Source organism: Neopsephotus bourkii, unplaced genomic scaffold (assembly GCF_033783945.1).
Source record: "Neopsephotus bourkii isolate Nb327-2 ecotype Australia unplaced genomic scaffold, CSIRO-AGI_Nbou_v1 NB_1765, whole genome shotgun sequence".
NCBI classification, from domain to species: Eukaryota; Metazoa; Chordata; class Aves; order Psittaciformes; family Psittacidae; genus Neopsephotus; species Neopsephotus bourkii.
The window spans coordinates 6,678,214-6,701,878 of record NW_026902239.1 but is presented as its reverse complement, the minus strand read 5'-3'; the positions used below and the strand labels follow the sequence as shown (position 1 = coordinate 6,701,878).

General features: G+C 37.8%; 1 protein-coding gene across 5 annotated transcripts in view; it reads right to left on the bottom strand.

Moving 5' to 3' along the window:
• MED23 (mediator complex subunit 23) overlaps positions 1 to 17,606 on the bottom strand; it is a 38,526-nt gene extending 20,920 nt beyond the window's left edge. The window contains exons 1-12 of one of the 5 annotated variants that reach the window (XM_061378361.1): positions 17,428 to 17,606; positions 14,405 to 14,436; positions 14,206 to 14,293; positions 13,331 to 13,455; positions 13,071 to 13,182; positions 12,239 to 12,337; positions 11,588 to 11,689; positions 10,537 to 10,606; positions 8,805 to 8,917; positions 7,486 to 7,581; positions 6,895 to 6,912; positions 536 to 736 (exon numbers count right to left, since the gene is read on the bottom strand). In XM_061378361.1, coding sequence (XP_061234345.1) covers positions 536 to 736; positions 6,895 to 6,912; positions 7,486 to 7,581; positions 8,805 to 8,917; positions 10,537 to 10,606; positions 11,588 to 11,689; positions 12,239 to 12,337; positions 13,071 to 13,182; positions 13,331 to 13,455; positions 14,206 to 14,293; positions 14,405 to 14,436; positions 17,428 to 17,487 — 1,116 coding nt within the window. In that variant the 5' untranslated portion in view covers positions 17,488 to 17,606. Of the gene's footprint in view, positions 1 to 535; positions 737 to 6,894; positions 6,913 to 7,485; positions 7,582 to 8,804; positions 8,918 to 10,536; positions 10,607 to 11,587; positions 11,690 to 12,238; positions 12,338 to 13,070; positions 13,183 to 13,330; positions 13,456 to 14,205; positions 14,294 to 14,404; positions 14,437 to 17,075; positions 17,289 to 17,427 lie in introns of those variants that run through there. The other 4 variants (XM_061378363.1, XM_061378362.1, XM_061378364.1 and 1 more) reach the window with 4 other exon arrangements.
• Positions 17,607 to 23,665: the final 6,059 nt, after the last annotated feature.

Sequence of the window (23,665 nt, the reverse complement as noted above, 5' to 3'; positions counted from 1 at the left end):
ATACTAGACAGTGTATCAGTCTTACCAGAATTATTATTAGTAAGTAATAATAACTTTTCACTGTGATTGCCAATATCACTGTAATTGGAAAAATGATCTTTGATTAGATAACTCTGATTAGACTGATTAGACAAATTACAAGTTCTTGCATCCATTTATGTGGCATGTTTCTTTAGCTCACAAACTGAACTGGGAGTTCGCTCTATTTGAAGCTTGGTTGTAAATTGGATGCAACAGCACAGTATTTTTATCTTATCAATTATGCCAGTTTATGTCCTTATTCTAGTTACTAGCACATTTTAAATCCAAATATAGTGCAACATCCTGTAACTGAATACACTAGAAACAGACCCAGCTCACAGGGAATTTCACTTGTGAATTTGACAGCGAGTGATCAAAAATTTAATTCTTACACATCAGGAACTTCTTGCAGGGGTTAGGGGTTTTGTTGGTTTGGGTTTTTTTTCCCCTCAAAAAAAAATTGTTTTGTTTTTAAAATCTCTCTTACCATGTGGGAGCGATACAAACAATTTACCTTTTGATGGAGTGACAGGACCATATGAGGAAAACTTGCAAACTGAAAGAGCACAAAGAAAATGAGCTGGCTGGAGAGATGCTGCCACAGAAGCTGACTGGTTCCACCATCATCAAACTTCTCTTCAGTCTCAGATCGTTCCATGGCATACACCACAAGATCCACCAGCTGGTCCTCCAGCACAGGGCAGCGCTGCTTGTGCTGTAAGGCAGAGATCAGATACAGTATTCCAAAAGCCTTTCCATTAACTTCAGAACTTGTATAGTTGCAGTTACAGTACAGTATTTTGACAGAAGGCTGGGAAGCATGAAATGAAGTCTGAACTTAAGGATAATCCAGTGTATTAAAGCTGCACTATGTTACAGGTCACAATTATTTTTACATTTTATTGCATTACATAATTCCCTACTCAGTTCCAAACCACAGGTTATCAATGCACAAATAACATCTGGGGGTTTTGTGGTTTTTAATAAATTCATACAGAATGTTATTTCTCTGATCTTCCATTAATGGAAAACAAAGTCTATTCTTTTCATATGCTGGTGGGGGTACTTGTGTTTGGTGGGGCAGGTTGATGTTGGGGGTTTCTGTGTGTATGTATTTCCCCCTCTCCTTTCTTCTTTTCTCCTTTAAGTCCATTTCAAAAATAGGGATCACCATAAAGATGTATCAGTTATACCACCAAACCCAGAGGGAACATCCCAACACACAATATAGAAATTTAATGACTATTTTTCACTCATTTTGGGCTCACCTACAACTACTAGCAGAATTAACATCTGGTTAATACACATATATAATTAGGTGCTGTCCTATTGATGCAGTACCACCTGGTACAAGACAAGGTCAAAAAGACTTAAAAATTAATCTGATAAAAGTAGTATGTTCTACATACTGTGAAGAGGACAGAAATCAGGCATGGCGATGAGTCCTTCAGATGTTAGATTTAGACTGCCACAGTCTCCACAGTTAAGCTATGCAAGCACAGAAATAATTTAAAATACACACCTTCCCTGATGACTTTTAATAATGATTAAGGAATGCATTATATAGCCAAATACATGTTAGTACAGACGTATGTAAAGCAGGTTCACTACCAGCGATTTGGAACTCAGATTATTAAATCTTCAATTTAAGATCATCAAGTATAATGTCACACATCATACATTCTTTAGTGCAAAAACATTTTTCTACCTGTGTTTGTACGGTTACTCTCTACAAAAAGGTGTGTGGAATTTAACTTACTTCAAACAGTGCTACCTAGCACTTTGGAAACAAACCTCTGTTTGATTCATTACAACCTCTATTCAAGAATGGTCAGGAATGTTTTGGTTTGGGTTTTTTTACAGCTGATGCCTGTAACATAATGCAGCCTTAAAGAAAACATTATTACTTCAATGATACAAAAGAAAAGGAGCTGAGCTGCCCAAACACTAACCATGAAAATGCAGTATCCTTTTCTAGAGGCAAAAAGGTGTGTGTGTAAAGAAGTTTAAAAAGATCACCCAAGTACTCATAAAATATTTTAGGGATGCCTTAAATGAGTTCTTTGACTTACTAGCCAGGCAGCCTAAAAAAACCCTTTTAATTAATAAAGAAAGAAATAATAAAAGTAAAGAGAGATGCTGAAAGGAGATGCTTGTTCTACCTTCATCGATGGTAGTCTTTTGCTATGAAAAAAAAAAAAGAGATTCTCTTCAATTAAAAATAAAATGTAAGAGTGGGAGAAGTTGACAAAATAGTGAACAGCATCCCCTGTTGCATGCTCTTCATCAGCTCAAAACTGCAGAAAGCTACAATTCCAGCTGTGGTTTCTTAAAGCATGCTTAATGCAAACCTCCAACTAAAACAGAAAGCATCAATTACAGTTTCACCTTCTCTTCCAGTACGCAATGCCATTATCACGGATCAACCACATTACAGGTTTACAGAAAGCAGTATTAACACCACCAGTTGAGAATACTTCGGGGGTTTTGTGGTTTTTTTTTCCCCCCCTCCCAAAGCAACTAATTATGAAGCAGAGCAGGGTGCAACAGACAACACTACAGACTAGTTTATAATCCAGCATGCAAAACTACTATGTACAGGGCTTGAAATTTAATAGTTTGCTAAGCACCGGGTTAATGTCCAAACGCCTAATCATGTTAGGCTATATTAATTTAGAATAATGTTATTCAAAGAATACAACAGGAAAATATTACTGTTAAAAAGAAAGCCAGAATTTCCAGCAGGAATTTTAACTATTCTGAATAATCCTAAAATTGGGAAAAGTTTAGGATCCAGGAAATTAAAAAAACAAGTTCATTCTTTTACTCTGAAAATCATGCTTTTATTGACTTAAGAACAATCTTCATAAAGAAATATAGCAGTACTTCACATTCTATCTTCATTAATTTAATCTTCTGGCATTTTTTTTTTCCTTTTCTGTATTTTCAGTGAATATATATTTTTGCACGAATTTGCACCAGCCCTCTGATGGAACACTGATACTTTTCTTAAGTAGATCAAAGCTTCAATTGGGTTTGTTTTGATTTGGTTTGGATTTTTTTCTGGTTGGTTGGGCTTTGTTTTTGAGGGGGTGGAATGGGAGGTGGGTGGGTGTAGCATTCAAAGTGTTCCCTAAAAGAAGAATACTTTGAGAAGTCAGTAAGGCCAGCTGCAAGCTACTATAGTTATTTAATATTTTGAACAAACAACATCTAGCTCAAAAATATTTAATAAATATTTGCACTTAAGAAATGGATTCAGAAGACCAAACCGCAGAGCCCCAGATGCCTGCAAGAGTAAATGGTGTCTCCAAAAGTCTAATTCAAGGCTGTGAAAGTTAAACACTCGAAGTAGCTAATACAAGACAGAACTATAGCCACAGCCACTTCCATTTTCCAAAACTCTATGCTACCAAGCCACAGAACCTTAAGACTTCATCTTTATGTCTGATTCTATTTCTACCAACTTCAGCGAGCATTCTCAAGTTTTCCTCATTAAAAAAAGGAGTAAGTTTCAACAAGCAAGTTGCACTCAAGTGTTTCCAAAGCACACTCTCACAACCAGAAATACATGAAAATATTCACACCCCTTAATTTAAGTACTTTGCCATAGTAACACTGGTAATACTGGAGAGTAAGTTCCCAGCATCAACCTACAATATTTAAAAAAAAAAAAAGGGAAAGGGTAAGTCAACTTTTGAATATTGCATTATGTCATTCCTTTCACTTAATCATTCTGCTTACACAATGCACGGACAAACATGAAATAATATCTTCTATAAGCAAATTATCCTGGTTTGTAGCTAGGAGAAAACACAACTACACATTCACCTGAATGGAGTATGGCATAGGTAACTTCTTATTCAAAAGCTGGAGATCACCGCTGCTGGTTTAAAAGGTGACCAGCTAAATATACTATTTAAAGAGCAAAATCATTAATACAATAGCTGCTAATTAAAAGTTTGTGTAACATCGCAGAACCAAGACACCGTAAAATTACCTTCTCTTTCAAATATTCTCCAACCCAGAGAAATCAGTAACAACATTTTTCATTGTTTAGAGGACTGTAATACAAACCTGACTGCAGTTATGAAAGCAAAAATGGCATTTTATCCTTCATGCAAGTCTGTACATACAGACAAGGTAAAAACAGAAACCAAAATGTCTGAGGTAACTTCATGTCCTTAAGACATTACTGAAGCTCAACTGTAGAATTTCTAAACTTTAATTTGGCATCAGTGTATTAAGACACTTTGAACTGCTAATAATTTTTCAAAACACAGGCTGTTATATATCTCAGCAAATTCCTTAAAAGATAATTAAGAACTGGGGAACATCATCCAGCTAACAGCAGAATAGAAATTGACGTAGAATCATAGATTCATTTAGGTTGGAAAAGACATTTAAGACCATCGAGTCCAACCGTAAACCATGATAACACACATGATAAAATACAATTTAAATCTCTACTTCCTACAGACCAGTGCAAACAGGTATGCAAGAGAAGACATAAACAATAGCAAAATATAAAAATCCCCAGACTTCAACTGAAAGAACATTTTGAAGTCTGTACTTTTACACCTGGACTTGAATCTATATACTTGATAAAGGTATTAGAAAACCTCATCTCACAACAAAATCCCACAGCAAAACTTAGAATCCTGAAAGGCACATATGAATCTATAAACTTATCAAATTTTACCTCCATTTTTCTCTCTGCAAGGTTACAGGACAGCTGGATTTGTACTGTTTTTAGTTTAGGGTGTTTTTTTTTTGTTTTGGTTTTGTTTTTTTTAATACATCTCAGAGATGGCTTGAGTGATCAGTTTTCTAACATAGAACTATTTTGTTAAAATTGAACTGGAAAATTTCATTTTTCATCTTCAGAGTTTTGAGAACTAGGACAGATTTGGCTCAGCTATACATAGTTTATGATGCCAAAAGATTCAAAGGGTCCAATCCCGCAGCTGGATCTCTAGAAATAGTTGACAGGGCATACCAGAATCTTCACAAAAATAATTAACGATCATAAATAAATAATGATCACTGCTTTGAGGTGTTAGTGAACTTATTTTGAAACAACCTTGGCAATACTTGCATTTCTAAGTGTCTTATATTACAATTTACTTCTGCAGTTTAGTTCAGTTCTAATGATAAAATACAAAATTATCAGCCATTTCACTGAAAGCATTGATACAGTTACACAACTTCTGAAAAGCATGCTACTATTTTTTGTCAAGTGGCTACATTAACAAATCCAGCTATAACACGAAATTAATTTGTAACTAAAAGCAAGTCAAATTTTAATGTTTTCCACAGTTTTAAACAGAGCATATTAACATTTAAATGGAAAATTACTTCTTGTTCTGTATCACTACACCACTCTTTGTACTTTTAACTCACAGATTTTCAACAGCCCAAACATCTTTATGCTGATGTAACTGTAGTAGCACAGCTATAGTTCATGTTCTGTCAGCATTTCCTTTATAAGCTACATTCTTCAAGTTTGCTCCTTGGCCATTAAAATTCACGCCAGGTTGAAACTTTGTGTAGGTATTCCTATACTAGTAAATAAAATTTAAGAAATAAAGTTATATTTAGATATATATATTTATATATCTATATTTCATTACTTCATTTAAAGTACTTTTGAAGGACAATAAAGCAGGAGTTAAAACCCAGCATTTTTAATATCAATGTTTTTTGATCTGAAGGCACAGACCATCCAGAATTATAACAACAATATATTTTTTGTCTAGATCTTGTATTATTTACCAGCTACAAGATGTTTAGAGGCATAGTTTGATTAACTGAATGTAGACACAGAAATAGACACAGAATACAAATATTACTTATTTCAACACTAAACCTAGCAGCTCATTTCCAAGGGTTATCATTTCAGCTGCTTTAAGTTTCAAATACAAAAGATTGTCATATACAACACAAAGTACTGTTTGCCAAGATGCAGGAATCTGCGCATTCAAAACCATTGTCCCAGTCCAGAAAAATCACTGGTGTATTTCACTTACAATGGGAAATATACACAAGGTTTCAGGATCATGTAAATTTTATAGTCAAGTTACAAATCTGAAAAAAGTCTCTTAAATGGAAACACTGACACAACCTTCACTATAGTATTGCAAACAGCAACGCTATTTTAATAAATCTTAAATAATGGGTTTTTTTTAATAGATGGGGAATTTATTACCGTAACAAGGGACCAACTGTAAATCTAATACCCATAACTTCAAGTTTCAAGCAGAAGTCCACTTGGTTGATTTATTCTGACATTCGTTTATTTATTTAAACAAATAGTCAAATTTTAAGGAACTACTTTTCATATGGTATTCTGCACTACTTTTCTTTAACCTAGCTTGGAGAGCATTATAATTGCCTGTTGGGAAGTTTCTTACAGAGGCTTCCTAATGATAAGAAAATTCCACTAGTAAAGCTTTTTTGGTTTGGGTTCTTTTGGTTTTGTTTTTGGTTTGGGGGTGTGTGCTACAATAATGTATTTACAGCTTTATAATTTTACAATCAAATGCAGCAGATGTTTTTCCACCTGCATAAGAAATTCTGAACTAAGAATCTCTCCTCATCTGAAAATTCCAGCAAAGTAAAAGTTCTTAAGACTGGTAAGGGAAATTGTAGCAGTCCATTCCAATGAAAATTTTAGGACAAAAGGACCACCAACTGTCAGCTTTATACTACATCTCTTGTATCTCTAGAAATTTGTAGTGAGAATTTGCCCTTAACTAATGGTCCTGCCAATTTCAAGCCCTGACTGTACATGTATTCTCTAACTGGAATCAGTGGCTACAAAGCGGCCAGCGTATCGTTAGTCACAATACAACAGTAAGGTTGTGAACATACCTGAGCAATGTTCAAGGTCTAGAGCATTGGAGGATGGGCAGGACAAGACAGGACAGAACAAAAATAAAGGAAGAAAAAAAGAAAAGACAAAACAGTGACTATGAGGCCAGCCTCAAGGATCCCCAAGTCAGACTAAGCCCTCCCATTCTACGGTATAAAAAGGAAAAATGTAACAAAACAAACCCCAGCTTTTCAATGTCCTAGTACCATAACATGCTAATATAAGAGAGTATAACACTTTAAAACCTAATGAACAATAACCATTTTTATTGTTTGAGCTAGCAGTCTCCTACTGTCTGTCAAAGGTGTACTTGAGGCTGGCCTTATAGGAAAAAAAAGCAATGCAAAAAAAAAAAAAATCATATTTTAAATCTCTACTTTTCAATTTAACATTTGTAAAGCAATATATAAATGATAGGAACAACAGTGTCCAATTAACCTAATACGATCTCATAAAAAAATAAAATAAATTAAAAATTCAGTCTCTGGACCTAAACTGTTTTGCTTAGTTAGCTATAGCAAAGAAAAGAGAAAAAGAATAGTGCAGATTCTATGCAGAATTAAAACACATGTTATAGTATAGTACAGTACCTGCTTATTCAGACCTAGCATATTGCAGACCATATCCCTTGAATATGGTTGTTCCAGCACATATCTCAACAAAGCAGTCTGTGGCTCAAACAGATCCTTAAAAAAAAAAAAAAAAAAAGAAAAGCAATCACATACAAACATATACTGCCTCAAGATTATGCTTAATACTGAGTTTATGTTTAACTGAGTTCATGCAAGAATGGGTGTTGAATTTATGCGGATAAGTACTATCTGGCATATCTTTTTGCTCTCTGATACCCAAAATCAAGAAGGAAATAGTCATAGCTCCTAGGAAGTTACAGCTTTTACGGGGACCAAACAGATAAACCTTATTCTTCCAGTAAAAGGATGGCATACTTCTTGAAACAGCCTTGAAGCACTGGAAGACCATAAGGAACTCGAACGAACTCAGGTTAAGACAAATGAGGAAGCACAGGACCAAGATATATAAAAAACATACGTAGTGTAAAAAAATCAGGTATGGAACAACTGCTTACTGTATCTTCCAATAGCTGAATTACTTTAAAGACAAATTTTATCTCAAGCTAGACCGAAAGAGGAGCTGATTCCTCATGCAACATGAAGTTCAAATGTGGAACTACCTGTCAAAGGGATGTTAAGGACGCTAAAAGCTTACAGGGGCTCAAGAGGAGACTGAACAAATATTTGGAAGAAGAGTGTTTAGTAAATAATACAGAAACAACACCTGTATCAGGAAATACCCAAAATGATAATGACTGTAAAGTGTGAACATTATACATGCCATTAGATACTCTACCCTTATATCCTTCCTTAGACATCTAGGATATGGGGAATGGGAGGCTGGACAATGTGGATTTTTGCTCTGATCCTTTAGTTTTTTTAATTCTTTCAGTACACCACTATTTCACACTCAATTTTAAGTATAAATAAGCTAACTTAGAAATTTAACTGTAAAATTATCTTTCATATGGAAAAACAAAGAGCACAGAAAGAAGATACTATGTTCTCATTCTCTTCCATCTCTCCACTGCTAAACTAATTTTCCAGTCTATTCTGTGCTCTCATTTGCTCTCTCACACACACATTCCCACACAAAGCACATCAAACATCTCATGTTCTTCAGTATCCTGGGCAGCATTTATACCACACACTACTCTAAAGGTCCTCAGCATATAGCCTGAGATCATCAAAATATGTAACACCATGAAGAAACCTGTTTTTAATGTTAGCTTAGCTGGAACAATCAGATATTCACAACTGATGTTATTCCCCCCCCTTGATATAAAAGCTCCGTATTTATTGAATATGACATTTGTAAGAAGCTTAATAAGGCATACCTTATCATATGGTAAGAGACCTTTCAAAGGAAAACGAAGGGTTGTAGGATCCAGCTTCCATGAGTTACACATGGCACCCGAGTTATTTACCACAGGAAGAAGACTACAGCGACCTACATGCAATGAAACATAAATTCTAAGACAGTGAAACTGGTCTATCTCTTAATCATTCTGATCCAAACCTGACCTCACCCACTTTTGTGTGCCCCTTTAATTTCCACTGTTTAAAGCTTTTCACCATAAGATTGCTTCAGGCTGATTTTAGATTTAGAACCGATTTTCGCCTAATAAAAAAAATCTAAGGAGTAAAATCACTATTTATTCAGATTGAGTACCCTGAAAAAGAAAAGTATTTGCAAATATTAATCTAAAAGTGCCCTTTTAAGTTACTAGAAGACTGTTCCATTATTATTGCTTGATCTAGGGATTTAATTTTGGCATGTTGACCCCTTCCACAAAGAAAATGTTATTTCTAAAATAAGGGTATAATCTAGTTTTCCAGTTTTCACCCTGTAAGACAAATACTAGGCAGGATTCCGTTAACTAGTAAACTGCTAAAAGTAAAAGGTCAATAAACCAGTCAAATACAACCACCTGTAGTCCAATGGAGTACACCTATCAAAAGGAGATCTAGTCAATTCAGTCAGCGTAGGCCAATATGATTTAGCCATCGTACACAAAGTTTTTGTACTGTAAATTTAGACTTGTTAGTATAGGTTAGACACCTGAGATTTCTTTCAGTTGCTAACATATAGGCATCTGAACTGAACCTCCTAGCACACCTGTGTATCAGCATCTAAGTTTAGGTGTTTCAACTTTGACCTAAACCTTACTGTCAGGTCAAAGTCCATGACTTCTATTGCCCAGACTGGCCATATCACTATCAGGTAAAACAAGTAAAGAAACCTTTCTTCCCTTCAACCATATCTATGCAAGACATTTACATGTACAAGTCTTGTAAAAATTTGTGTGTAATCCCTCCAAGTCACATGCATAAAAGCTATGCCACACTTTTAATACACGAATAACTACATGTTTCTGAAGTACGTAATGCTTTGAAGCATTAGAATGAATTTACATTCTTAACCTCTGCACTGAGGAAGCTCAGCTGCAATAGACCTTTTTGAGACCTAACAAATAATGCAGCTCCTAATAAGCTACCTAATTCACAAAGAAAACAGAAGATTTTTATCTTTTGGAAGAAAAATGCACAGGCATCACGATCAAAACAGCTAAATTTTAACCTTCTGATTTCTAGCAATAAACAAAGGTGAGTGTTTCTTTCACAGAAAAGGAGAGTCAGTACTTATCTGACCTACTAGGAAATGTTCACACAGAAGCCTGCAAGAACAGCAAGGCTGAGCAGCTACAAAAGCTCCAATGGAAATACTCCATGACTAACATACCAGTAGATTTGTATTAACTCAAAATCCTTGAGCTTAGAAAAGCTACAATTTTCTTCACTTACTGTAGTTAGAAACTACATGACTATGTAACAAGTAGTATATTTCCACTGCCAGCTTGTAGTAAAGAATATTCTGATCAATATAAATGTTCCCCTTCAGAGCAAAAACTGAAAAGTCTGTAACCAAACCAAGAATAAAGATTCAAGAAACATAAGCTCTGAATAATTTAGCTTAAATAAATATACGCCCCAAAAGGTTATAAGAAAAAAAAAGAGTTAAAAATTAATTAATTTAATTTTAAGTCACTCATGAAATCATTCTCTTACCACAAATGGAATTTATTCTTGCGGTAGGTCTGAAGGTATCCACAAAATCCGATACTAAATTACCCAGTAACTAGGTGAGGCCAAAAAAAATTAAAAGAAAGGTAAGGGTTTATGTTCCAGATACCAATAAGATGTTATAAATAGTTTGTATGTTTTTATAAAATACACAGTAGTCTCATAAATAACTGGCTTACTACACATTTCAAGAAGTCAGAGAAGTAATCCAAAACCTAACACCACAAAAGCAAAAATGTGCCCTTATTAAGAAGGGTCAGGAAGCACTCTTCTCAGTTTGCACTCATGTAAGAGTTTATATAATAACTGAAATAACACAGTATGCGTAAGAGAAACAATGCACACCATTTAAAAAACAGATGATTTCAGACAAGTTTAGAATTTCTGTTCATAACAAATCTGCCGTCACATAACAATTTCACAAAGCAGCTACATAAATGTATTAATTAAATAATTAATTTATAAACTAAATTAAATTAAATCTTGGCTCAAAAGAAGTCAGTAATATTTTCTCCATTAATTCAAGGGAGTCAGGACTTAATTCTTTTCTCAAAACTTAGTTAACAGAATACAAAAAAAACTAGATCAACATTACATTCTTTTTGGAAACAGTGACCATTTTCAATGCATGAGAGCCCCAAATATTTTTGTATGACTGAATTTAAACAAAAAGAAAACACCAGTCAGCTATTTAAAGTGACTCCTCCTTTCTTGAAGCCACAGAGAAAGCACAAACTGTTAGATTAAGCGGGACCTGCATTTCCAAATGCATTCAACAGAACCAATTCAATGCTTCTAAGAGTTTTGAACATTAAATCAGAGGTCAGAACTACATCATCAATTTCATGCAAGAACACACAGAGCTGCTTGCAATCACATCAAGCCTGTATAATTTAATTCACAAGCCTGATCACAGACCTTACTGTTGAATAGAAGATTTTAAATCTTTGTTTAAATTTTGTTTATAAAAACATAGCTCATTTTGGTTTATGTGGAACAAAACCCCAGATTATATGCTTTGATATCACGTCATTACCCAATGGGGAAGTTTTCCTTCAGGATATAATTTTCTGATTTCTGTAACTGCAAAGTAGGCAGGTAACAAACACGCATTTCTTTCCAAAATGTAAGCTACCACCTACAAATAAATTAAAAAAAAAAAAAAAAAATCAGTGTAAAAGACTTTGGATAAGGTAAACAAAGGTGTAGTCTGTCTACTGAGGCAGCCCATGAAAAAAGATACAAGAATTAAATACTTCTTCTTCAGTCGTCTTCTGATAGAACATTAATTTAAAACCTGCTTTTAATCGTACAAATGTAAGACTGTTTAAGCCTGTGTAAATCTCTTGCTCTCTGCCTGCCTACTAAGTATTGAAAACAATTACTATTTTTATTCAATAAAAAATTAAGAAATTAATCTCAATATTGTAACTATTATATCTTATCTTAGGCAAATCAAACACTGGGCCTGACCCTCCTGTTACAGATTTTAGTGCTTACCTACAACTCCCCAAAAGTTGTTTACTGCATAAAATTACAGAAAAGAATTAGAGCACAAAAAGTAGTTTTTGCTGTTGAACTGTACCAACTCTCAGAGAGTCATCCCAGCTACCAGGAACTCACTAATAATAAAAGAATGAACCCTATCTTCCTCTATAGTGATAATGTACAGAATTCAGATAGTTACCTCTCTTGCTGCTAAAAGCTGCTGTACAACAGCTGAGCTCACAGTGTTTGGGATTGTTAAGATTTTCTCTAGGATCACTTTTAATAGATCACGCACACCCTAAAAGAAAGCACACAAAATTAATTTTCCCAGATACTCTTTATTTCTGGCAGAATGATTAGACAATCAATATTGTCAGACACTACTTGGACAGACACATTAGTTGCACTAATGACGTTAAGCCCCTTTATGGAACTTCTTAATCTCAGGATATTCCAGATGAGAAAGTAACTCTTGAAATTCTGATGTGCATCCAGAGACATCCAACCTACAACGGGTTGTACAGGCTGAAAGAAGTACCATGTTGTGTTTTATGGCTTCTTGGCCCTAACACACTGACCAAAGCTCGTGAGATGATTCTCTGCAAGAGATGCAGTTTCCTACTCCTTCTGCTAAGAGTTGTACTCTGCCAAAGACTCGGCTTTTAAGACCTTTTTTTGACATAGCAACATGGGTTAGAGCAGATAACAGAACACAAGCCTCCATGCTTGACAGTATTACTTTCCCACATCTACCACTTCTGCAACTGCATTAGGGGTATTTACCTTGTAACTGACAGAGGGATGAAACATGACTGTGCAATAGAGTAGGAAGAGTTTAGTAGTCCACACAGAATTATCTATTAAGGTAAAGCTCAGCTACAAAAAAGTATTAAAGGTGGTCTCGCTGAATTATCTTTTTCTTTCACAATCAAAGCAGACTTTGAAATACTGCGCGTCTCTGGCATAGAATCATAAAACAAAGCCAGAAAATGAAGCATCTTAGGACAAAGAAAGGAACAGGTGGAAGATACCTTGTAGTCTACACCTCCAATAATCTTGCGGACCAATTTAAATGTTAATGCCCACAGCTGGGTCCTTTCCCATTCAAGCGTATCGGAGTTTATCAGAGATTCACAAACCATCCTAGCAGAAGGAGACAATGCAAGAATGAGTGACAGATAATAAGCACGTGTTCTCCAGCAGTCACTTTACAACATCATCATAAAATAGCCTCCAATATTACAACTTCCACAATCCCTATTAATCAATTCATTCTGACATAGTTACTTACCTGGGTGGCAGAAGTCCAGTTTCTACTGCCATTGCTAAACAGTCATAAAGAAAAGAAATTCTTTTAGGACTATGCTGGCTATGAATGAATCTTACAATCCACTGGACACACTGTTCATGGGATTCCTGAAAAAGCAGTAGAGGGGAGAAAGAATGTATTTACAGGCAGTGAAACAAACCAGAATTCATATAGTACCCTACCACAAAGAGATGACACTAACACAAGAACAAGATTATAAAGCGTATTTGTCCAGTTGTCTTGTTTTTCCTACAAGTCTTTTGATCTTATTTTGAAGCAGTCCAGTTGCTCAGTACCGGAAACACCCCATGGCTGAAACACTGATTTCTATAGTCAACTTTGGTTTTCGCATGAAGTCAGCAGAAAATAGAATAAAACTGTTTTATATTATTCTTTCCCTTTTACAGTTACAAATTCAGTGAAAACAAAGATGACCAGGTCTCCAATTACAGAATAGAGCCTAGAGGTATCTGACTTCTGGAAGGTAATTTTTTTAACACAAACAACTGTTTTCCTTTTTTTTTTTTTTATTTTATTTTATTTCTCCCCTACTTACTCACTTCTACTGGAAATCTTGTAACAAACTCCCTTTATTTCTTCACTGTTATACTTTCATTTGCTTATCCCTATTTATACTGCACACCAACCTCTGCTGAACAACTATATCATCTTATAAATGACCAAACTAATTTTTTTCTTGCAAAGTCTTCCTATATTCTTTACTGCAGCATATCCGAAACTAGATCATGAATGACTGGACACAGACCTTAGAGCTTAAGTGCTTGCCTACTAGACAATGTATCACTATATTAAAAAAGTGTATCGAGTACTTGTAAGAAACAAAGTTAAATGTTAACCTGGGAAAGACTGCTCCAAAACTGTCTAAAAGCACCCAGGCAGCTGATCAGCTTGGTTCTCTCATCTTCCGGAGTGTCCATAAACATACTAATGCAAATAAAAACATTAGTCATTAGCAGTATCCATTGAAAGAACGTAAGTTGAAAATCACATTTATATATCAAAAGTCTTGCACAAATAAACTAACATTGCACTCACCCAGGAAAAGCTTCTTCAATTACTTCTGTTTTCTGTAAGAGAAAAATTATGAGTGAGCTATTGTGAGAAGGTTTCCTATGAGTATCACACCACCAGGACGAAGCTCATACTGTTACAGGACTGAAAGGTTTATTTCTTCTGCTACACTAGACTCTTCCAAAACTGAGATTGCTTTTTTTTTTTTTTTTTTGCATAAAAACAACACACCTTGTGGATTCAAACTAAGGCTTTTTGATTTGTTTTGGTGGAGTTTGACATGGGATGGGTGGGGTTTTATCCTTTTTCTTCTGAACCCCTAGATATTAATTTACTTTGTGAAGTTGGATAAATTTTTGATTGTTATTGCAGCCTTCTACATACTTTGAAAAAAAAGCATTATTTTTTAATTCCATTAAGTTTTTGTCTCCTTTATGTTGCATGACATTCAGTAACACAAGCCAATTATTGCAGTTACTTTATCATCTTAGTTTAGATCCATTGCTTTTTAAATTCCACTGAGTAATTATATGGCCTTCTAAGAGGTGAAATATATAGTGTGTACATATATATATACAAAATATATATAATAACATATATATAATACATAATACATACATATATTACCATAGACCCATAGAACGGTTTGGGTTGAATAACTCCTTAAGATCACCTAGTTCCAACCCCACTGCCATGGGCAGGGACAACTTTGACTAGACCAGGTTGCTCGAGACACTGTTCAACCTGACCTTGAACACTGCCAGGGATGGATGGATATACGAATATACAGCTTATTTGCTCTAAAATATTTTTTTCTTTTTTTGTCATTACGTCCTCCCACTCCACTTTATATAGAAAAAACAAAACAAAACAAACCCCTCCATTTTGCTCAAAGGCTTCTACATCATTATTCTAATACATCAGCAAAGAAGTTCTGGAAAATACTATTCTACAACTATTTCTACCTTCTGTGAGAATTTCACACTATACACAGGTGCGACCTGTAACTAACCACTATGTATTTTCATTTTATATTGCAGAAATAACAGCATGTAACCAAATAATCTTTCTGGTGAACCTTTTCAATCACACAATTAGAACCACCATTGCTACTCACAGCTTTCTCAAGACACAAAAAGGAAACTGATACTCATCTGTTCTATATAAAAACTTAAGGTTCGTTGCTGTCTACCAAGTCAGTAATAGCAGCAGTGAAAGCAACAACTTCCTATTTTCTCAGTTCTGGCTTCAAACATGCAGTGAAACTTTGTAAGGGCCTTTTTGCTTCTTCCATAAAAGTTTTAGGCAAATAACATTGCTTAGAAACAGGCAATGTGACAACATAGTCAAACTGCAATGTTAAATATGAGAAAACATAATCTGAATGACAGTGCCCAAACAAGAAATCAGTTGGGTATGGGCAATTAATACGCTATGAGCAACTTAACACCATTTAAAGAAAAGTACATTGTGCATCTTATAATACAAATTTAAAACAGGAAGCAAAACTCAACCTTCCCTCTACAGAGTTTCATCTTATAGACACCACTTTCAAATACACCTCTCCATGGGACCTACATACTCTTTCCAGTTCACACAATTTGACAAACCTCCTCTGTCTGAATCATCAGTCAGGCTCCTGTTCACTATGTTATCAGCTACTGTTACCCCAGTGTTTCCAGCCATGAAGCATCTGGCTTGCAACTGGTCACAAGTGCTGTTCCTCAGGGCTTGATTTTAGGGCCAGTTCCATTCAGTATATTTATCCACAATCAGAATGCAGCAGTTAAATGCACCATTAGCAAGTTTGCCGATGATATCAAACAGGGAGATGCCGCAGACTCTCAAAGGACAAGAGGCCTTGCAGAGGGATCTACGTACACTAGAACGCTGGCCTATGATTAGTGGAATGAAATTTAACACTTTCAAATGCCAGATCCCGCACGCAGAACAGAGTAACACTGGGAACAAGTATAAACTGGAAGAGAAATGGCTGGAGAGCAGCTCTGCAGAAGGGGAGCTGAAGGTGCTGGTCAACAGCAGGCCCAACACAAGTCAGCAGCATGCCCTGGCAGCCCAGAGGGCAAACTGCATCCTGGGGTGCATCACACAGAGCATAACCAGGTGGTCAAAAAGAGGTGATTATCCCACTGTATTTAGTGTTGGTGAAACCTCACTCTAAATACTGTGTGTAGTTCTCAGCCCCAAAGTTTAAGAAGACTGTCAAGGTCCTTGAATGTATCGGAAGGAAGCCAGCAAAGCTGGTGAAAGGGCTGGAAGAAATCTCCTATGACAGAATCAGCTAAAGGCTCTGGGCTTGTGTAGGAGAGGAGACTGAGGGGCAACCTCAGGGCTCTCTACAGCCTCCTGAGGGGGGGAGGGGGGGGGCGTAGAGAAGGAGATGCTTATCTCTTCTCCCTGGCATCCAGACAGGTTCCAAGCTGCACCAGAGGAGGCTTCGACTGGACATTAAGAAGCATTTCTTTACAGAGACAGCAGTCAAACACTGGAAGGGGCTCCCTAAAGAGGTGGTCAATGCCCCAAGTCTGACACTGTTTAAGGATGCATTTGGGCAATGCTCCAGATAACATGCTTCAACACGTGATCAGCACTGAATTGGTCAGTTGCACCAGATGACTGTCATAGGCCCATTACAACTGAAATAGTCTATTCTAGGCTACTCTTAATTACCTACCAAACCATGCTTCATTTTGGAAGTACCACTGCGTGTCCGTATTTCCACAACTTACGCCATTATGGTGGCTTAAAAGAAACGTCTCCTCAAGACATTCATCTGCTCACAGCCTCCTTCGAAACGTTGCCTTAAAAACTACTTACAGTGAACTTGGCACAATACAGCTTGGTTGTGGGTAAGCAATCCGCGTCAGGAAAATAAAAACCCTTATTCTCCCCGTTTTCTGTTCTTCTTCAGGATTCCCTCCACCCCCCCACCTCTCAGGGGGTGCACGGCGGGCCGCACGGCCCTGACCCGGCCTACTCACAGCGCTGCCCCCGGCCCCGCGGCGGCGCTCCGGCCACGGACTCACCACCACCTCCTCGAAGATGCTCTGTAACTGCGTCTCCATAGGCACCATGGGAATCGCCATGGTGGCAGGACCAGCACCGGTGCCAGTACCCCGCCGGGCCCTTTGTCAGGCGGACACGGCGGTGGGGAGACCCCTCCCGCACCGGAAGTTCCGTCCCATATTCCTGATCCAGCCCCTCCGCGGGAAGCAAGTGCTTGGCCCGGCCGTTCCGACGGGCGCAGCGTTCCGCCTCTGCCCTCCCGCTGCCGCCCTGGCTGCGGGCTGGGAGCGACCCCTGGCGGAGCGGCGGGGGAGGCGGGAAGAGAGGGAGAAGCGGGGAAAGGAAAGGGCGTTTACAACCTGGGAGCTGACTTTTGGGGATGTGTTTGTTTGCTCTTTGTTGTTTTGTTTGTGCTTGTTCGGTTGTTTTGGGTTTTTTTTTTGTTAGGTTTGGTTTTTTTTTTTGGGGGAGGGTGTTGTTGCTTTTGGGGTTTTGTTTTGTTTTGTGGTTTGTTTGTTTGTTGTTTTTTTTTAAACCAGAATATTTGGTTAGGCTTCTTTGTTTCTTGAATAATCAGTTCTTAGAGTAATCTGACAAAATGCATGTCCCATAGCAGGGGGTTTGGAATTAGATGATCTCTAATGTCCTTTCCAACCCAAACTGTTCTGTGGTTCTTTTCACTGTTCTTACGGGACTATAGTTTGCTGTAATTACTATAAAGTTGGAATTACTCATTCCTGTAAAAAGTCATAGAATAAACTGAAAATGCATTTGTCTTGACAACATATGAGGACACATCATATATTGGCAGTGGTTTTGAAATTAGAAATAAATGTAAAATGCCAACTGAAGACAGTGTCAAAATTTTGTGGCTCTTTGACACTGTGCTTTCTGAGCTGCCTGAGGATGCTTGGCTGTGAACTTAAATTCAGCTAGATACAAACTTATGTCTACAGCAGAAGAATAAAGCTGATCATCTCAAATTCCAAGGTCCCAGAACAGCACAAAATCAACATTGCCAGCCCTGGAGTTGAGTGGAAAATAACCCATAGTGGGAAAACTCATGTGGAACTGAATAGAGGATAGTTTGTTATAAACATAAACAGCTTTTGTATAAGCAAGACTCAAAGAATACATAACATAAGCAATGAGAACAGTTATAAATAAATTTTAGATGTACTCCAGGAATTTGTGATACGGAGGGCACCAGCACTTGCCCAGCTAGCAGAGAGGCGTGCTGTAGCGAACAGGCAGTAGTACATATGGTTGAAGTCAGTGCAGTCTTGTCACTAACGGGAAATGCCTGGTTGGAAAAGAAATAATGCTTACCTTTAGGCTACTTACCTACATACACATGTAATGAATGATCACTGGAAACAGAAAAGATACAATTGTACTTGCTTGTGTTTCTTTTACGGTTGGGTTGCCTTCAGTTTTAACAGAAAGCTATTTGTTCTGTAAGAAATGTTCATTATCCTCCTCACTGTGTACTTATTTAAAGTATGTTGCAGTACAATCTGATATGCCTTTGGATATCCTGTTAACATCTAGTGCCAGTAGTTGCCCATCCTGGGCAGATCAGCTCATAGTTTATCAAAATGGCAACCCCCAGGATAGGTGTCTACTCTAGTTCTATGCCAAGCTCCTAATCCATTCCCATCATGACCTATAACAGAACTGGAAATAGAGCCTAAAAGAAGCATTCTTACTCATCATTATATCTTATCCTTTTTCTGAGGACCAGACTCTTCCTAGTCTTACTTTTTTCTGCTTTACTACTCTGTCACACTCACAGGCTAACAGCCATTCCTAACTGTGCCTTGGGCTCGAGATCTTGATCCACTCTTGACATGTATCAAGCCAGAATCTGTCCACCGCTTTGTACCTAATACGACTTTATCATGATTTTCAGTCATTAACCGACATTAAACTGTACTTACCATGCCAGCCCAAATTTAACTCGTTACCTTTTATAGACAGACTTGGTCTATCCTTAACTTAATGTCAAGAAGGAGAAGCAGGAACATATCTTAGGCATTGCCTAAGGTGTCTCTGGCAAGGTAGGAAGCCCTATCAGACTCTTCATACTAGGTAACACGGAGCCACAAGCCTCACCAAACAAGGAAAGTGGCATTTGCATGTGGAAGAAATTACCCTCTTCATCCAAAGACAGAAAAGGAAATGGACTTTTTAAATTGACTGTAAATATGATGTAACTCTGGCAAAAATCCTTCACCAACATGACTATTTTTTAAAGAATAATAAATATTTAGGAGGAAAGTGGTTAATCTTTGTTGCTTGGTTTCTGTTGTTGGTTTGTTTTTTTTTTACCTAGTGTCATTCATCCATAGAAGATGGATGCCAAATAATTATAAAGGTGTCTTTTAACTGGTGATAAGTTCTGTCTAGTTGTTGGTGGCCTTAGAGGACTTTCACCTGCTTTATATTAGTAACTTATAACCACAGGAATTGTAGTGAAAATTGAAAGTGGCTGCAACAAAATGCTATTCTGAAATGTCTCTCCCTGTTTCCCTAAAGTTCTTGTTAACATGTATATATGGCGAGATGTCCTGCCTGTGGTCTTCAAAACCATCTTCGCATTTCTGGAAGTTCCAGATAAACTGGGGGCTACCATTTGACTGTAGGGGAATGTGTTTGTTTGTACCCTAGCCCTGCACTTGTATAGGGTCACACTGTAAGCAGAATGCTCACTTTAACTTTACAATTCATTAACTGAGAACAGAAAGGATAATTGATAATCTCCTCTTCGTTGTTGGTTTCTTTACTCTTAAGTATTGGTCATATGGATTGCTTTTTTTGTGTGAATTGTCTTTTGGTAGGGATGAAAAGAAGTATTTTTAAACTTGTGAGGCCCTTGATCTTTAAAGAGAAAAGCCTGGGTTCTTGGCTAATGTTCATGAAGTCTTATGTTCTTATTTTATCAGTGAGAAATTTCATAGAAATTAGTCATGTGGGCAGTGAAATTGAAAATTTGTGAAATTCAAACAATGATTAGGTAAAAGCAAAATCAAATATATGAGATAAATTATTTTGTTTTATATCCATAGGATCAGAAATTAATCCTGAGTGCCTATATTGATGATTCACACTCTCAGTGGTCAAATTTGTTTCTTCTGTAAATTTACGTATTGGTTTTGGCTGGGATGGAGCTAATTTTCTTCATAGTAGCTTCTATGATGTTATGTTTTGGATTTGTGATGAGAACAGTATTGATATGCACACAGAGTTTAGCTATTGCTGAGCTGTGCTCAAGCAAAGCCTCAGGGCTTTCTCTGCAATTAAGCTGGGAGTGCACAAGAGCTTGGAAGGGGGCACAGCTGACCCCAGCTGACCCCAACTGACCATTGGGACACCCCACACCATATGATGCTGTCCTCAGCAATGAAATCTTGGGGTGAAAAAGGAAGAACGGGAGACTTTAGGGAATTATGGCGTTTCTCTTCCAGAGTAACCACTACACATGGTGCTTTCCTGGAAGTGGCTGAACACCTGCCTCCCAAAGGGAAGTAGTGATGGATTCCTGATTTTGATTTGCTTGTGTGCATGACTTTGCTTTACCTATGAAACTCTTGTTTTCTCAGTTCACAAGTTTTCTCACTTTTACGCTTCCAGTTCTTCCTGCAACCTGCTGCAGGGGAGTGAGAGAGGAACTGTGTGGTTCTGAGCTGCCTACTGGGATTCACACACAAGAGTGCTTTTCTGTGCCCAGTGTGGGGTAAAGTGGGGTTCAAGATAACAACAGGTTTGATTGGAATGTGCTAGAGCGGATTTATAACTAGTACGGCTGCTTAGCTATTGTCAGGGTCCTGCACTTGCCACAGGACTTGCTTACTTTACCATATATTAGAGTCTAATGATTGTTAGTGGCTGCTATTTACTGTAGTGCTTATCATCTTATTCTGCTGTGTCTAGGAACATTTCTGTAACAGCACTCACCACGTGCCTGGGCTGGCACATGGCCAAGGCATTGCTTCTGTTGCTGTACTGCTGTAGCAGGCATTCTGCAACTCCAAAGGGACTATGACCTGTAACTCCATGCTGGAGCAGATACACCCCAAACTGTCTGTGGCTGTGGACAGATCCACAGTGAAGCAGGTACAGTCATGAATCATAAACTCAGATAGGTCAAAAAGATCCTTAAGGTCATCAGGTCCAGCTGTTAACCTAGCACTGCCAAGTCTACCACTAAATCATGTCCCTAAGCACCTTTTAAATACCTCCAGGGATGGTGACTCAACCACTTCCCTAAGCAGCCTGTTCCAGTGCTTCACAACCGGTTTTGTGAAAATTTTTTCCTAATACCCAATCTAAACCTCCCCTGGCACAGCTTGGGGCCATTTCCTCTTGTCCTATCACTTGTTACTGGGTAGAAGAGACCAACACCTACCTTGCTCCATCTTCCCTTCAGGTAGCTGTAGAGAGTGATAAGGTCTCTCCTCAGCCTCCTTTTCTCCAGACTAAATAAGTCCAGTTCCCTCAGCCACTCCTCAGACATCACACTCACACACATGACACTCACACTCACACTCATCATCACCTCCTCACACTCATCAGACTTGTGCTCTATACCCTTCACCAACTTCGCTGCTCTTCTCTGGACCTGTTCCAGCAACTCAATGTCTTTCTTATAGTGAGCAGCCCAGAACTGAACACTATTCGAGGTGCAACCTCACCAGTGCTGAGTACAGAGGGACAATCACTTCCCTAGTTCTCCTGGCCACATTATTTCTGATACAAGCCAGGGTGCTGTTGGCCTTCTTGGCTGCCTGAGCACACCACTGGCTCATATTCAGATGGCAGTTGACCAACACTCCCAAGTTCTTTTCCTAGTCCTTTTTGCCAAGGGAAGGTGCTGCAACCTGTGTATGAGTTCATGCCAGAATGTGGGCAAGGGAAGGAGTTTATTGCAATTTTAAACTTCATAGCTTCATTCAAAGGGACCAGATATAGTGGTGATTGTAATGGATATAACTTAAAGTTGTAACCTGTTGTTTGTGTGTTATAGGAAGTGCTATAGCAGAAATCACCTGAACAGAGGACAATCCTCACAAGAAGCCCTGCTAGTGTGACCCTGATGCACAGATTGACTCCACAACTCGTTAAAGTTGTAAAGTAGATATGCTTTTTATTCAGTGCTGAGATGCATAGGGATAATTCCTCAAAGTCATGCGTGCCTTAGTGTTGTTTCCCTCTACATTTGTAAGGTTGCACCATATGCCTATACATATTCATGTCCTATCCCCTCTTCGTATTGCAATGAGCTAGAAGGTCCTTTGTGCCTGCGCAGTGCCCCCTCTGGTCATGGGCAGGGGTCTCAAGATGAAGTAAATGAGTCTTCCTCCTGTGGGTAGGGGTCTTCAAGATGAAGTAAATGAGTCTTCCTCTTCCTGAACTTTTCACCTTTTAGTCTTCACGTATGGCCTTAGGGTTTGGTCCCAGCCATAAACCATCTGCTTCTCCCCCTTAACAGTAGATTCAGGCGTCTGCTTTTCCTTATCAATAGCTGCTTATCAGTAGAATCAGGCATCTGCTTTTCCTTGTCAATAGAACCAAGTGTCTGCTTTTCCTTATCAATAGTTAATGCCTTTGTTCTGCTTAGTAGGCATGATAGGTACAGACAATACCTTTGCTTAAGCAAGCAAATTCCTCTAACCCCCCTGTACAGCCCCCCCTGTACATTGGTCAACCCTCTGCATCAATCCAACCTGAATAGGTTTTGGTAGCCAATAACGCCACTGCACACTGTCTTTCCAGTCCTGAGGAACTACAACAGATGAAGCCCCGGTCATGAAAGAAGTGAACTCAACGGGCATATTATGGGCATTTCCATAGTCTAAAGGAATTATATCTGTATGCATATGAAAAGAGGGGGGGGTGTGCGATTAATGGAGATGTATTGGATAATGTGGGACCTGAGCATGACACAAACGGTAGAGAGTAAGGGGTAGAGACTGAACTGTTTTGGTCTGTAATGGAGTTAATTTTCTTCATACCAAGTCATATAGTGCTTGGTTTGTTTTTTTTTTTTGTTTGTTTGTTTGGGTTTTTTTCTTAATTGCAGATATTATAAATTTAGTTATTATAAATTACAGCTCATGTAGTGCTTAAGTTTCAAATCAGATCATATTTGAATAGTTACACTTGCATAGCCTAGTAGGCTATGAAGGTACATTTTTGTAACCATCAACCAGTAATGCAAAAATGACACAAATTAACCCCAAATTGAAAACCAAGTAA